The 18,032-nt window shown below is 31.2% G+C and overlaps 1 protein-coding gene across 1 annotated transcript; it reads right to left on the bottom strand.

Moving 5' to 3' along the window:
* Nucleotides 1–875: 875 nt before the first annotated feature.
* On the bottom strand, nucleotides 876–7,306 carry LOC113872578 (beta-glucuronosyltransferase GlcAT14A). The gene is made up of 4 exons (XM_027510230.1): nucleotides 6,601–7,306; nucleotides 5,743–5,818; nucleotides 5,477–5,592; nucleotides 876–1,727 (listed from the first exon to the last, which is right to left on the bottom strand). The coding sequence occupies exons 1-4, from the start codon at nucleotides 7,199–7,201 to the stop codon at nucleotides 1,216–1,218; spliced, it is 1,305 nt and encodes a 434-aa protein (XP_027366031.1). The 5' UTR covers nucleotides 7,202–7,306; the 3' UTR covers nucleotides 876–1,215.
* Nucleotides 7,307–18,032: the final 10,726 nt, after the last annotated feature.

Raw genomic sequence — 18,032 nt, 5'->3', positions numbered from 1 at the left:
ACATGTAAAATTATCATATCACTTTATATATTTGTTTGTCTTGGATTTTATGCTAGAATGCATGATTTTTTGTTTTTCATTTTCTTTTGTGACAATCAAGAACGCTTTCACTTATGTTTAAAACATTTTTACATTAAACAAAAAAAGCAAATTATAATTAAAATTTTATTTAGATAGAGTAATTATTTTGGTTTGAAAAAAAGAATCATCTTCAAAATAAAATGGTCAAATTTTATTTTAAGAATAAGTTATCAAAAGATGAGAGAAGTCTTTAAAGAAAGCTTTAGTTGTTATTCAACTTGATGTATTTGAGATGCATTCTTGTAACTCCCTTTATAATTATATAACTTAACTAATTAAACTTAATAAGTTAATAAATATAAATAAATACCAAATATAACAATCACACCTTAGATTACATTTGCTAAAGTTCTATACATACATATATTACACGTTCTAAGTTAGCAAAGGGTTAGAAAAACTGGGAGGAGAGATGTAACAAATTTTTTAGGAATTTTTTAAATATTAATTTTTAAATAATAATAATGACGTGACTGTGATAAATTAAACTTTCATTATCTAACTTATCACTTAGTAAAAAACAGTTAACAATAAAGACTAATTCTAAATATGTTTAAAATGTAGACTAAATCATAACAGTTTTTTAAAAAAACTAATTCCAAAGGGTACTACTTTGATAATAAGGCTATGATAAAAATGTAATTCACAACTTCGTAACCTCATTAACTATATATCATCTCATGATTCAAGAACAATGTACATGCCTGTGTAAACTCTTAATAAAGTTAACACCTTGACACAATTGTAAGATGAGATTAGAAAGAATTCCCACTTAAAGAGTGCATTTTGTCCACTTTTCAGCATTTAAGAACGAAGCAAGGATCTCTAAGCCAACAAACAGCACCCAAATCTGAACATACATGCTAAATTGGCATCCACATTAAATTATAAAAATGCCAATCAGAATTAGCAAAAAGTTAAAATTGCACTAACAGAATACATATCACATACTCATACCTTTCTCGTATAAAGCACCGCCCAAAAAAATCCAAACCCTGAATTTGGTACAAGATTTCCAATAGGCAAGGCACAACACCAAGCAGTTGATTCTTATATAATTCTTCCCAATCCTTTTGAGTTTCTTTCGAGGTCAATGTCTATTCTATTACATTGAGACATCAGACTAGAGTGAGTTCATTCATACATACACTGACGTGATCGGAAAGTGCCATTCGACAGCAATTCAACAATTGCCTTCTCAAGTCGTTGAGAACCTGTACCAGGTCTCAAGATCTTAGCATCACCCCATGTTAAACACGTGCTGTTACCAGGCTCACCTAAACACCATCCACCAGGAACAACTGATCTAGGACTTCGACCCAAAATTTTTTGGTCAATGAGATCTAGCATAGGATCATCTTTCTGGAACTTCTGAGCAAAGGCAGCTCCACTACGAATCATGTCATCAAAATCAGTGGAATTAAGTGGTCTAAGATCATTTCTACGGCTGTCATGAATAGCGTATAATAAATTCTGATTTATAACTGTCCGGTTAAACTGCCGAGAATTACAGAGAACTGTAGGGAAATAGTTGTACAAGGATGATGGTGTGTTCGCAAAATACATCAGTAGGATCCTTGGGAGGTTGTCTTCTCCCAAGATGCAGAACTCCATGAAACTACGACTTAAGATAGAAAAAGATGAACCTGCACAATAAAAGAATAAGTTACATCAACTCCATTTTTTTATTGATAGAAAAGAAAATTTGTTGGTGAGAATATAGACAAGTACAACAAGATCAGGGTAAAATATCCTCCAAATCATTGAAAATAGATAATAAGTAACATGAAAAGCTCAAGAATGCAACAAGGCAGTTAAAGTCTGACCACATCCAAAATAGCACTCCTTTAAAGCAATCATGAACAGAACACTTAAGAGAAGGTAAAAAAATATATACACTATGATGCACAACAGATATTTTGTGACTATAAAATGCCTATAAAATGTACAGATCAAAATTTGGGCATTCAAGTGCAATCACAACAAAAAAGATGGTCACATACATGATGTTTAAATAGACATGTATGTATAATAGAATAAATAACATAAGGAATGAGATCTCCACATTAGAGTGTCAAATGGATGAAGCATTATGAAAATGTTTGTACAAAATAAAATACCTGGATAAGGAAAAAGTGAGAATACAGACAACACCCGTTCAAAGGTGATAAGTTGGACATAAAAATATAATTGAAGGGAAAATGGAAACTATTGCCAACTCAAGGGTCCCTTAAACTCTTCCTTTCATCATGAAAAATATGTAAACTCCAGGAAGAGTAACAAACAGGTGTACATAGCCCCAAACCCCAATAAAAGAGGAGGGGGTAGGTTGATCTATGAAGCCTACCCACCTAGGGGGAAATGGTTTGATTGTGGTAGGAAGATATGCCAACTTTTTGAAAGGGCGCCAATGGCATACCTAGGATCATGACAAGCAGAAGGTGGTCCATCCAGAGGATTGTCCCCAGGGCATTAGTTAACAGGTTCTTTACCCTGCATAGCCTGCATTCCCATTTTGAACACTGGTTTATGATTCTTTTGCAATCTAGATCATAATAGTTACTAGAATTTTATGATTCACAATTCAAATCACACAGTTTGATATAATTTGGCTAGTTAGTGATTTGTATCATGTGATGAATCGTGAATGACTCTGAATCTTGACATATATTGACGAATCAGTGTGATTCCATATCACCAAATTATTTTTAATCGATACACTTTTTCTTTCACAACTTCTTATGAATTCAATTGAAAATTCAAATAAGCTTAAATTGTTAAATGAAAAATAACTAAATGAGAACTACTGAATGTCAAATGCTCTATTTTCATTCTTCAGAAATAAGGGGTTTTGCACCATCACTCACTCATTCAGTGCATTGTATTTGAGCATTGCATTGCTCTTATTCAGTCTTCTGAAATGTAGGGTTAACACAGCTATGATTTATGATTCTGATTCATGTAGTGTGACTCACGATAATTTTTTAGTTTAAAATTATACACTGAGCACTATACATCATTTATCATTTGTATGATATTTTTAAGCTCTTTTTCATTGTCTCTCTAAATCTTATGTTTCAATTGGTTTATGACTCACATTTCAAAAATTAGCTTAACAATTCACAAAATTGCGAATAGATGACCATGATCTATATCATTATGGTAAGCATTCAAGATCATGAAAAGTGGCAAGTTTATTTCTCATATTGCTGCCATGGCTGAAACTTCAATATTACTATTAGAAAGAAGAAGACCAGAAGATAAAAAGACTTTAAGGAATGCAACATTTCAACTTTTGGTTTAAACTCAGAATAGAAAAACAAATGATAATGCAATAAGTGCTCTGTTTCTTAAAAAGTGTTTGGGAAATGAAGTGCATATCAAGAAGATAAAAAAAGCTGGCAATAAATGAGTACATAAGGAAAAACATGATAAAAAATGACAAATTTTATTTACAAAATGATAGAGAAATTAATGAAGATGTTACACATAAAATCTGGTGGTTAAAATGAAGTGCAGTATTAGTAGTTATTTGTAATTGTACTATCAAACTTAAAGGAAATTAATCATATTGTTATATGACTAGTTATCTTATATGGTAGTCAATGTGGACTTTATAGGCATAACATGAGAAAAAAGTGAGAATTGCAAAAATGAGAAGGCTAAAATGGATGAATAGTCCACAAAAAATGACAGAATAAAAAATCATACTCGAAAGAATATTAAAATAGCATCTTTTGAGGAAAAGATGACAGAAAATCAATTAAAATGATTTGGACGTGTAAAGAAGGCCAATGGAGGCATCAATAAGTAGTAGAATGATTAGTTTAGTATAAAGGGATACCTAGAAGAACATTGGAGAAAATTATTAAAAGGGATCTCATTGGATATAAATGTTACTCTCTGTCTATTGCTGATATCTTGTGTTTCATGATGTAACCTTTTTTGAATTTGTTCCCTTTGCATCTTCTATCTCTGAGTATATGTCTTAACTTCTCTAGTCCCCTCACCTATCTTTGTTCACTATTTTCCTCTAGTGGAGCCTCTGTCCACCCTAGATTTACCGCTAGTTCCTTCTCATCCTTTACAGACTGGTCTACCAACATTGACACCATCAATTTGCATCACCACCATCCAACAATGACAATCATTCTAACTCACCTTCAAAGCCAACTCCTTCACTTTCAACAGCCCTGCCTCTTGAGCCTAATCCTTCTATTGCTCTTCATAAAGATATCCATTTTACTCGTAATCCTTCTCCTCACGTTACTTTGAGTTATCACCATTTATCTCCTTTCCTTCATGCTTGTCTCTCTGTTTTTCATTTCTAGTCCTTAATTATGTAGGTGATGCTCTTGCTTATTCTAGTCGGCAACAGCCATGATTGCTGAAATGTTTGCACTACAGCAGATGGTACTTGGGACCTTATTCCTCTTCTACCTGGAATATTGTTGTTGGTTGTAGGTGGGTATACACCATCAAAGGTGTTGACAACAAGGTTGACACACTCAAGGCTCATTTGCTAGCTAAAGGGTACAATCAAATATTTGGGTTGGATTATGGTGACACTTTTGCACTTGTTGCTAAAACACTCCATCAAATTATTCCTCTCTATGGCTGCCATGTGCCATTGGCCTCTCTTAGTTTATATGAAGATTGTGGTTGTATTGAGCTAAAAAATGATGCAGGAATTCATGAGGATTGTAGCCACAACAAATGCTACAATGCAACTAAATATCTGAGTGTGAAAATCATGTCAACTGAATTATGCAATAAAAAACAGCACATTTTCTCCATTAATAATTTGATAATAACCAAACTTCTATCTTCCTTGATCGCTCCTATAACTCTATCCAACAGCTGACCTATGTCTGTTACATACAGAATTTTAGGAAGAGCTATAACTGGGTTAATCTAACTTACCTCGGATATCATGTTCAGCTTGATATGTAATATTATCTCATATTCAGCTACAAGAATCAAATGATGTTGTTAAGAGTTTACTAAAAGCCAATTTTTTAAAATAAATCCATTTAGAGCACGGTCATGTTTTTAAACAATTTCTCCTTGAATGCATTCTAGTCTTCCTCTATCTATTTTAATTGGATTTGATGCTCTTTTCTAATTGGAGCCTTTGTTGGTCTTCTCCTCACATGGCCCACCCACATAATGCAATTTTCTATCACCTTCTTCTCAATATGTGCCACTCCTATTTTATGCTGAAAACATTAGTTCTTGGTCATATTTTTTTTCTAATAACAGTGAAGTCATTCATCACAACATTATCTTCACTGCTGCACTTATCTTTCACTCTTGTTGGCACTGTCTAATCAAATAAAATGAAAAGCCAAAATATGCAGAGACCCAGATACATGACAAGAAAAGCCACACACACCTGTAAACAAACGGTAAGCAGTAGGGAGCTCCCTCTTCTGAGTAGCATAAAACATTTCAGTCCCTTCAGAGAGATACAGGCCAGGATCAACAATAATAGGTTTCAACCTACTTGCCCTACATCATCAAAGGACATGGAAAAACAAGTAGAAGTATCATTATTATAGTTCTATACAACATTAAACACGTTATTATTATAATCCTCTACGCAAAACAAACATTAATGATAACAAAATACAGGAAACACACACAGGAACATTAACTTACTCTTTCCATCCAATATAACTTGAATGGTTCACAAAGTTCATATCTTTAGGCAGAAATGACAATATGTGGAGAAGATCTGACACACCCACAAAAGATTCAAACCATCAAAACACCAAAACACGTTATTATAAGTAACATATTCATTTCATATAAAGTAAAGCATCATTTTAGCCCCTAAAACATATGAATTCTGTCACATTAATCCACTAAAGATAAAATTAAAATTTATATCCCTGAAAAATAAAAAAGTCAATTAATTTAATCCTTTGTTTAATGTCAATCTATTCCCTAAAAACAACCAAATTGATCAAACAATTTCATCTTTCGGGGATTAAAATGGCAATTTCATCTTCTATAGACTAATATATAAACCAACGTCAAATCTTTTAAGAGAGCTTCAATTCACATATAAAGTATAGCCAATTCAAGTTGGCCGGTTCAAGCTTCATCGGGCGGGCCAGTTTTCAGAAAGTATAAAATAAAATCGCTTCCAAAAATTAAATTTTAGAAGTTATTTGCAAATTACTTAGGAAATTTAGTTTTCACTTGCAGAAGGTATTAAATACATTTTCAGAAATTAAATTCCGAAATTCACAATAAAAAAGGGAAATGTAAATAGAAAAAAAGGTTGGCGCAAATAGTAATATCCAAAAATAAAAACCCAAGCCCAACTCGAACCCACATGTGACATTTCAATAGACAAAACTAGCACCAATCCGATGAAAGAAAAGCCCGAGTGGATCAAGCCAAGGCCTGAAAGTTCAAACTCTGTTTTAGCAAACTTAGTCGGGCCAGCGCATTTTACTAGCTCTAGAAAGATGGAACCGAAAAATAGAATTGAGCAGTGCCATACCGTACCATCTTGGGTAACAAGAGGGTACGCATCGGCACTGAGGCTAACGAACCAATCCCAGTTGACCGAAAGGCGAAGTAAAATGGAAGCGGCGTGGAGGTTCAAGGAAACGGGTGAGGACCCTTTGGGGTAAGCGAAATCGGGTTTCCCCATGACGTGGACGTTCTGCGCGGCTCTGAAGATTGGGTTGGACTGGACGGTGAGAGCCACGCGCTCCCGGTCGGCGTGGGGGGCAGAGGGGTCGAGGTGGAGGAGGTAGTGGTTGAGGGGGTGGTAGGTGGCGGAGAGCAAGCGGAGGATCCGAGCCGAATCGGCGTGGGAGCCAGAGATGAGATAAGCGATGGAGGGAGGGGGAGGGTCGTAGATGATGGTTCGGGTGGGGTGGAGAAACGGGTCGGGTCCGGATGGGGGAGGGTGTGAGGAAGAGGAGAGGGAGAGAGAGAGGATGAGTGTGAGGGAGAGGAGGGAGATGGCGAGGACTGTGTAGAGAAGAGTGGGTTTTGATTTTGTGTCTCTGAGGTTGAAGAATGACGGAACTGAGAGGGATGACGGCCAGTGGTGTTGCTGTGTTGGTGGGGATGGAGACGATGAATTTGGGGTTTGCATTTTTTGGTTCCAAAGGGTCACTGTTCGCTCAGATGCTATGCTTTCTTCTTTTTCTACTCAGATCTCTATGCCCTGTTCTTTTTCCTTCTTTAGCATCTCCTCTTGTTTCTCTTCGTTTTATTTTTCACAAAATTCAGAATTGCCTAAATCACCCTGTTTAACATTTTTTTAATTATCGGTTATAAAATTTGTAAATTTTACTCTTTAATTAATAATTTTTACTTTTAATTTCAAAATTCTCAGTCATATTTTAATAAATAATTATCATTTTAAAATATTTAAATAATATATTAGTAAAACTTTTTCAAAATTTTTATAATAAGTTTTTATCAATAATTTTTATTTTTATTTTTCTCTCTCACATGACACATTTTATCACATTTTGCTTTTAAAATTTTTTTTAGATTTAAAATAAAAAAAACTTTAAAAATGCCTTTTCTTCAAAAAATAAATAAAAGTCTTGTTTGTATGAAATATATAAGTTGTGTTAGAGTGAAATCGAAATATAATTTATACATATAAGTTGTCTAAAGTAAAAGTAATCTTGACTTGAGTATAAAGTGAATTAATGATAAGTAGAGGTTTATAAGTCAAGTCAACTTAAGAGTGAGACTTAATATATAGCACAAGTGTGCTAGATAGCTATATAAGCGTATAAATTTTATTCGACTTGTTTTGACAAAAATTTGTAAAAGACCAAATATGATTACAAAAATAAAAGAAAAAAACATAAAAAAAAATATTATGGAGCAACAAAATCTCAATCTTTATGGTGAAAAGGAGCACACCTATGTGGAATTACAAGAGCCTGTAATTTATTTATATTACTAATTAAAATAATTTTTCAAAAATTATATTTGTTATATTCATTTTTGTTTAGATTAGTTTTTTTAGTGTTTATTGAATTTTTTTATAATTTAATATTGTTTTGGTGGTTTAACATACTTTATTTTATTTGATACAACCTATGTGTGTCCTCTGTACTAGGCATAAATTGACAACAATTAAGCAACCTAATTCATTATTGCAACCTTACCTTGAAATTGTTAGATTTTGGTACTTATCCAAGTTAAGTGTTATAACTATGATAGAGCATTTACAGTGTGCTTGTTGAGAGATGGCAACCAAAAACAACATTTGGTTTCCAATTTGGAAAGTGCACAATTACACTTAAAGATGTGGCATTCTAGGGTTGTGAGTAAATGGACTAGTTATTAGTGGATGCACAAATGATTGGACGAGATTTCACAAACATGATATCATGACAATTGTGGTAGGATATGCTTGGAATCGTTCTAGAAAGGAGGAACATGAAAAGAAATTGTGTAAACTTCTATTGGTTTAGTTTAAATTTCCAATAATTGCCCAAAAATACAAACTTGGACACAATATTGTGTTATACTCGGGCATATTGTATGCAAAATACTTTATGACTTATTTTTTATAGACAAATTGGGTGCTACACATAATCTTAAATGGCTACAACATCTAAGTGATTTGCATGAGTGCAAGACACTTAGTTAAGGATCTATAGTTTCAACATTCTTGTATTAGTCATTATATCATGCTTGCAAGTTCAATGTTGTCAAAATTGATGGCTATAAGGCCCTTCTGCAATCTTGAGTTTGGTATAGAATGATTTGTATTCACCCTTCTATAGAATGCTTTGTATGCAACCTTCTGGTCAATTTTTACTTAGGTTTCCACTGGCAACAAGGTAAATATACATAAAAAAAATTAGTTTTATATATGTAAAATATCATGTAATTTCTAATGTGAACATTTTAATAATTGACGATTATATCGAGGTGGAAAGGTTTCAAATGTAATTCAGATACACACAACAATCAACTAGTAGTAGCTAGGATAAAAATTGACATTGTTGGTCTTGAATGGATAAGTAAAGTATAATGACATTTTTTAATATGGTTTAATATTATGTTGATATTATTTTATATGTAATCTCAGTGTAGGTGGAGACTATATAATCACTTAATTGTGAGATGAATTATGTTTGCATTACTGTTTACCACATTGAGGTTAACATGGTTGGCAATACTAGACAGAAGATTGATGGACGACTATAGAGATGAGGAAGGTATATCTTCTGAACTGACAAAATACAAGCTCCCCACCCTGTGAGTTTAAAAGATGATGGACCATTATATGAATGAGGAAGCTACTTTCACTGCTCTTTGCAAGCTAGGAACCAAGTGGGAAAGCAAATAGCATGGGAGGTGCAAATTTCTTCTCAAATCTAGTTTCTTACCTACTCCAAAGATCTGGAGCACATTTGTTCAATGCAACATATTCCTTGCATCTTAAAGAAGTTGTCCATCAACTTAGTGTTAGCAATTACAAATGAGATTATTTACATACCAACAATTAAGAAGATTTATCTTCCATATGGCACTTTGATAGCACAATGTTGCATGAGGTAGGGTGTAAAACTTGAACATTGTATTCATGTGCCAATGCCAAACCAATCACAAAGCCTACATTGAAAAATATGTACAAAGTGCCCAATAGAACCTTCATCCCAACAATGACCATCATCATCCACTCAAAGAACACCTATAGAGAAACTTTAAACTAAAGTAAAGAAATTTCAATATAGTAACAAAAGCATTGTTAGGGGAGTGACCAATATAGAATTGTTGGTTAGGATTATAACAAAGAAGCATGAGATTGATACTTCTTTGGTAGTAGAAGGTATTACAATTGATGAGGAAACGATAAACCTCATCAACTTTATTCAAGATAACAAAGAAGCTCTAATTGAAGTTGAGAGAGAAACATAAGCTTAGGAAAAAACAGATGATGCGGAAAGAGAAGTTAAGGAAGAAGCTGAGCTTGAGGAGGAGAAAGATGCACCAACCACTACATTCATTTTACCTTGCTTATGCTTAATAACATAATAAAATTGTTCTAAGAACTCTATCCACTTAGCATGCCTTTTATTTAATTTCCCTTGACCCTTAAGATACGTTAATGGTTCATGGTTACTATGGATCACAAACTCTTTAGGTAAAAGATAATTTTGTCATGCTTAAAGTGCCTAATCAAAGCATAGAGTTCTTTATCATAAGTGATAAATTCATATTCTACTAGGTTTTTAATTAGTTTTCTATGTTATTTCTTTTTATAAAAAAAGGTGATTTGGAAGTTGAAAACTGCAAAAAAATATATATAATTGTTTAATAAAGTCAATTTTTGTCTTTAGTAACTCAAATTGTTTAGATTTAATAGAATTATGATGTAATTTTATTGTTGAACTAGTTTTGCAGGAGATTCTACACAAAAACACATGAGTTAGAGGCATTAAAAGCGTTGTCACTTTTGGCACAAAAAGTGAACACTTTAAAGGTCTAGAATTCAATTGAGAACCAGGCGTAGCCACTTATGGGAGGAAAAGTAGTCACTCCAAAAGCTTATTATGCAGAATCATCATGTGTGTGGTCACTAATTAGGCAAAAAGTGGACGTTCTAAAGGCTTTATTGAAGAAATGTCATGCGAGTGGCTCCTTTTTGTGCAAAAAGTGAGTGTTCTAGAGTGTTGTTAGCAGAAATGGCCTGCGTGTTCCTCCTTTTCTCACAAAAAGTGACAACGTGTAAGCCTGCTATAAAGAAATGACCTGCACATTACTCCTTTTCTCACAAAAAGTGACAATGCATAAGCCTATTATGAAGAAATGGCCTATGCATTATTCTTTTTCTCATAAATAGTGATAATGCAAAATGTTGTCAGCAAAAATGCCATGCGCATGGCCTGTGTGTGGCTCATTTTTCTACAAAAAGTAACAATACCAAAAGTGCGAGAATGTTATAAATAGCCAGAAACTTGGAATTTTTGGGATCTTTTCTCATTTTTTCTTTTCCACACTCTTAGAGAGTTAGAGAGAGAGAGGATTGAGAGCGAATTTTAAGGCTCAAATCTAAAGGAATTAGGCTTGGAACTTGGATTCATGAAGTTCTTCCTTACCTTCTCTTTTACTCTTTCTTTCTCTCTTTCTTTTAGGAATATGTTCTGATTTCTTTTTGTTAGGGATTTGATGGATCCAATTTTGATATTGTAAATTGATTGTTGATATGGATTTTAAGATCTTGATTGTATTGAACATTTAATTATGTCCATAATGAAATTCTTAGATTAGCTATTCAATTGAATTGAACCTAGAGGATTTTTATAAATGAAAGTTGAGTTAATTTCTCAAATATAAATTGAATGTCAAGGTTATTGATATCTTAGGAATAAGTATTCATAATCTTGTGATCTCTTAGTTTCTAATGTCTAATGCAATATTTGATTGATTTACACCTAAGCAATTAAAGTAGTTAATTGAATATTAGGATCATTGAGTCAAGGAATTGAACTTTGATTAATCTAGTGAACTTGATCATCAATTAATTAAGGAACTTAGAGTTCATATCTAATTCAGTTTAGCACTTAATAAAGAGTTAAAGTCATTCTTAACTTCATTCACATATCATTTCATTACTAAAATTCGCATCTTTGTTTGTTGTTATATTTACATTTTTCTGTACTTTATGACTTGGTTTACACATGCTCAAAACTTCTCAACTTTTGTTTAGCTCAAATAGTTATTAATCTTGTGAAGTGGTAATTAAAAGAACTAATCTTTGAGGATGATACTTAGGACTTAAGCGAATTTTGAATTTATTTTATAACTTGCTACAATTACACTAGTACACTTGCTAGTTAGTGCTATTTGAGCTTGTGATAATAAGTAAGATATTTCAAACATGCCCATTAAGTTTTTCGTTGAGGCTTTGTTTTAGAGTTTGGAAGGAGAGAAAGAGGAAGGGTTTGAACGGAGTAGGAAGGGAAGGGAAGCGGGGAAGGAAGTTAAACTCCTCCCTTATTTGGATGTTTAATATTGAGAAAAGAGAGTGTTAAGGAGTTTAATTATATAAATAATTTTAAAATTAATATTTTTTATTTTTATTTTTTTTAAAAAAATTATCATTTAAAAAACTATAAAAAAAAAGTTAAAATCCAAATAATATGAATGAGTGGGAGAGAGAAAACCCTTCAAAATGGATGAACTCAAAAAATAAGCTTTTAAAGAATTTTGGAGAGCTTAGAAAAGCTCCCCAAAACATTCTCTTCTTAATTAAGTAACTTCCAAATAGGATTAGACCTCTTCTAACCCCTTCCTTCTCCTCCTTTCCTAAACCTAACTCCCAAACATAGCCTTAAGCTTTGTTTGAGAATTTGGAGGGGAAGGGAAGGGAAGGATTTGAAGGGAGAAGAATGGGGGGAGGGGGGGGGAAGGGAAGCGAAGGGAAGAAGGATTAAACCCTCTCCCTTGTTTGAATATTTAATTTGAGGAGAGGAGGGTGATAGAGAGTTTAAATATATAAATAATATTATTGGTCTTTATATATATATTTTTTAAAAATACAAAAGTTAAAAATATTTCTTCTTCTAAAAATTAATATTTTAAAAAAATAATATATTTTAAAACTATCACTCTAAAAATATATTTTAAAAATTATATATTTTTTTATAAATTTTTAAAAAATATCACTCTAAAAATTAATATATTTTGCAAAAAATTAATTTATTACTATATTTTTTAATTTTTTTCAAAAAATACACATTATATATTTTTCTCCCTCTAAAAATTAATATTTTTAAAATTCATATTTCTAATTTTTTTTATATTTTAAAAAATTTTGAATCTAAAAACTAACATTTTTTTTTAAAAAAATTGTTATTTTCTTTTGTAAAATTAAAATCAAACTTTTTTAAAAATATTTATTTTGTTCCTATTTCATTCATATAATAATTAATATGAAAAAATATTTTGATTGACTAAAAAACCTCTCAAAATGGAGGAACTAGAGATGACAATGGGTAGGGTATGGGTAGGGTACTATAATATTCATTCTCATATCTGTGTTTTTAAAAAAATACTTATACACAGCCCCATACCCGCGTGGGTACGAACATTAATCCTCATACCTGTATCCTCTAGGTACCTGCATACCCATCTTGTACTCATTACCCGCGCTTATTTGAGAAAAAAATATTTATAAAGAAAAATATGTTTATATATCTTCACATAAGTAGTATAATAATACAAAAATTCAATATGTAATTGTCGAATAAGGTACAACCATAGATAAAAAAGCAAATATTCAAATATCACAAGTGTTAAATGTATCTTAATATAATAATTTTCTAAACTAAAATTCTTAAAAATAATAAATGAAACTAAACACACAAGTTATTTATCAGCGATAACCCTATCTTGTGTGAAATTCGATCGATCAGTAACGTCAGAGCAACAATGAAATAGATCTGTATAATGGGTGGTCCTTTGTGTGAGATCACTTGGTGATATCTTGTGATGGCATTGACAACTAACTCTAATGAATAACATTTCATAGTTGTTAAGTTTTAATGAGACAGACATTGAGAATGAGAATAGAGTTATGGTAGAGAAGTTTAAGTACTAACAAGGAAAAATGGATACATAAATTATTTTTTTTAACTTTTGAATTTAAAATTGTAAGAAAAATAATAGATTTAATTAAAATAATATAATTTAATTAATCTATATATATATATATATATATTAATACTAGTATTTTTAATTCATATTCTACACAAAACTATTTTGTCAAAAATACAAATTTTTAAAAAATTATTTTAATGAATTAAATATTTTTAATATATATAAATTTTAAAAGAAAGAATTTGAATAAAAGATAAATGGTCACAATAAAATTTTATAATAAAGAAATATATGTGTATATAAACAAATTATACTTTTTTATCTGAAGAAGAAATTAACAAATAAAAATTAACGATAATTTTTTATATTTTATATCTTTTCAAAAATTTCTTTGAACATAAATAAATTGTAAAAATAATATTATTTAGATTCAATAGATTATAGTTGTGCTTATAATATATATGTTGCATAAAAAATATTATTTTAAATTAAAATATAAAAATAAAATTTAAATATTATCAATAAATAATAAGTTTACGATAATAGTAGGTGATTGTAAAATTTATAAAATATTTACAATATGTTTATTATTTGTTATTCACGTTATGATTTAAATATGAATATGATTTTATTAACAAAAATATTTGTGTAAAAAATATTTTATGTGTGTCATATATAAATAATATTTTAAAAAAAATCAATCTCATATCAACTATATAATAATTAAATTGTATTAGCCTAATTAAATGATATAAAATAGTAAATAATTTTTTTATTAAAAATATAAACTAGAATAATTTTTTTGGTTTACTTTATTATTAAATATATTTTTATATTAATCTTATATAACTTCACATGTAATATAATAATACAAAAATTTAATGCATAATTGTAGAACAAAGTTCAAGCATATATATATATATATATATATATATATATATATATATATATTTGGGTATGGGGCGGGGTGGGTACTTAGATACCCATACCCGCACTCATCTCCATTAAAATTTGTGGAGTTTTATCCACACACCCATACCCGTATCCATATAGTGGGTAAATACCCTACCCATTGTGGGTAAATTTTGCGGGTGCCCATCGGGTACTTTACCTATTGCCATCCCTAAGAGGAACTCACAAAATTAAGTTTAGGAGAGTTTTGAGGGGTTTAGAAAACCCTCCAAACCTTCCCCTCTAAACCCAAACAACAATTAAACCTTCCTAACCCCTCAATTGCTCTCTTAAATATAACTCCCAAACATACCCTAAAGTAAGCAATAGGATTTCTTTCTTGCATCAAAACAACCCTTACTCTAACATTAGATGCATCACACTCCAATGCAAAAGATTTAACAAAATTAGGAAGTACAAGTATAGGTGCATGCATAAACTTATTCTTCAAAGTATTAAAGGCTTATTATTATTCCTTTTTTCATTTAAAAGTCACATTTTTTTCTTAACAGCTTCATTTAAGGATGCAACAATGGTACTAAAATCTCTCACAAAGCGCCTATAAAAGCTTGTTAACCTATGAAAGCTCCTCACTTAACTCATAGTCCTAAGGGTTGGTAATATTTAATAACTTTAACTTTTTCCTCATCCATATGCGCACCTTTAAAATTAACCACAAAGCCAAGAAAAACTACATGATATTTACGAAATGTGTATTTTTCAAAATTTGCATATAATTGTTTATGCTTCAAGATCTCTAATACACACCTTAAATGCAACATATGCTTATCAAAAGATTTGCTTTAAACTAAGATATTATAAAAGTAAACAACAACAAATTTACTTAAGAAGTTTCTAAGCACATGATTCATTAAGCGCATAAAGGTACTAGGTGCATTAGTTAATCCAAATGGCATAACCAACCATTCATACAACTCATTTAATCTTAAAAGTTGTTTTCCATTCATCCCCCTCCCTTATTTTTATTTGGTGATATCCACTTTTGAGATCAATCTTAGAGAAATAACAAACACCAAACAATGCTTCAAGTAAATCATCCAAACAAGGTATGAGATGTTTATACTTTACAATGATATTGTTGATAACACGAAAATTAGTGAACATCCTCTGGCTCCCATCTTTCTTGGATATCAAGATGACTAGTACAGCACAAGGATTTAGGCTTTTCTTAACACATCCTTTCTCTAACAATCTTTCTACTTGTTTTGGATCTCTTAAGTTTCTTAAGGATTGTTTCTATATGTAGGCCGATTGGGTAATATTGCTCTCAGAATCAAGTCAATTTGATGTTTTATCCTTCTAATTGGAGGTAGACCATTAGAAACTTATTTAGGGAAGACATGCTCAAATTCCTATAAAAGAGAAGAAACATCACTAAGTAAAAGATTGTTAGCAATAAACTCATTATAAGGAATTTCTTTACATAAAAGTAGATACATAGGTTGAGAGACCAATAAAGTTTTCCTCACTTCTTTTTCTCTCACAAACAAATTTTCTCTCCTTTCATATTGACTTTTCTCTTTACTTTTCTTTTCATTCTTATCTTTTTTCACTCGTAAGTGTCTTTACTTTTTCCTCTTTCTTTTTAAGTTTGTCCTTAAACTCACTTTTTTCTTTTCAATTTTTTTTCATCTTTTCTCTCTTACTCTCTTTTCAATCTCCTAACTATTTGATCTTTACATACTTGACTAAGAGTCATGACACTGAAGTGATTGTGAACTCTTTATGTTTAAATGTAAACTATTGGAATAACTATCATGATTAGCTTTCTTGTCAAATTATTAGGGTCTTTCCAAGAGGATATGACTTACTTTCATAGGCACTACATCACATAAGACTTCATCCTCATACTTGCCAATAGAAAAAGTAATCAAACCTGTCTTTTAACAACAACCTCCCCTTCATCACTCAACCATTGTAGCTTATAGGACTTGGAGTGGGGAGTAGTAGTAAGATTCAATTTTTTAAGAAGTCTAACACTAGCCATATTGGTAGACCATCACTATCAACAATAAGAGAACAAATCTTTCTTTTTTGTGACCGATGAGCATTTTCAATGATAACATTGTCATCTTTACGGTACTCGTTTTCTTTATTTGAAGAATTTAATATAAATTCTTCATTATCCTCAGGTCTACACTCTTTATCTTCTTCATCTTCAATCTGTTGATCTTTATATTTCTTGTTCTTGACATTCTGCATTAGACCCTTGAAGAATAAAGTCATTTTAAACAATTCCAAATATTCTAATTTTGCTTCATTCTTTGCAATTTTTTACAGTCTCTCTTTCTTGATATCTGACATAGTTTTGCCAAAGTGATACCACTTAAAAAATAAAATAAAAGTTTCAAATGAATAAGTAGGTATAAAAATCCTAACAAAACAAACAAATGAGGAAAAAAGTACATTAAAAAGGAACAACAAATTGTATAAAAAAAAAAAAGTTAAACTGTTGCAGCAACTAAGATTATAATGTACACAAACAAAGAATGTTAAATATGCCTTTGCAAAAGCTACAAAAGAAAAAGAACTTACAACGTATTACAATACCTTAGATAAGGAGGAATAAGGCATGGCTACGGAAGAGAAAATCCTTGAATTTGAGCAAAATAAACATATATTAAAGATGGTAGGGTGGAAGATCTAACAAATGATTGTTCTTATACTTGGAGAAGTACTTGATGTGTGCAAGAGAAAAAAGGTATAACTGCACATTGATAAATGCAGATTTTACTAGGTTTTTATGTAGTTTTCTAGGTTATTTTTAATAGAAAATGTAATTTGGAAAGTGAAAACTACACAAAAATATATAAATGTTCAATAAAGTAAATTATTGTCTTTAATAATTCAAATTGTGTGAATTTAATAGAATTTTGATGTAATTTTGATAGTTTTGCAGGAAACTCTGAGCTGAGATCATTAGGTTGGAGGATCAAGAGAGAAAGTAAAAGAAAGTAGAAAAATTAGAATCAAGGAACAAGGTTTGGTGAAACAAGAGCTGGGCGTGATCACTTTTCCTTGCAAAAATGATCATTCCAGAGCCTAATATTGAAGGTCAACCTGCGCATGGTCACTTTTTCTTACAAAAGTGATCGTTCCAGAGAGCCCTCTAGCAAAGCAAGTTGCGCGTGATCACTTTTCCTTACAAAAGTTATTGTTCCAGAGCCTAATATTGAAGGTTGAGCTGTGCGTTATCACTTTTCCTTACAAAAGTGATCGTTGCAGTTGTGCGTGACTCCTATTGTTCACGAAAGTGAACACGCGCAGACCACTAAGAGTAACTAACCTCTGCGTTATTACTTTTATGAAAAATAGTAATCACACTAGAAAGGTGGGATTTTTACAAATAAGAGATTAGCTCAGAAATTTGGGAT

The sequence above is a fragment of the Abrus precatorius genome, unplaced genomic scaffold, assembly GCF_003935025.1.
Source record: "Abrus precatorius isolate BTA unplaced genomic scaffold, Abrus_2018 Scaffold7, whole genome shotgun sequence".
Classification (NCBI taxonomy): Eukaryota; Viridiplantae; Streptophyta; class Magnoliopsida; order Fabales; family Fabaceae; genus Abrus; species Abrus precatorius.
This window is presented reverse-complemented; position numbering and strand designations above follow the sequence as displayed.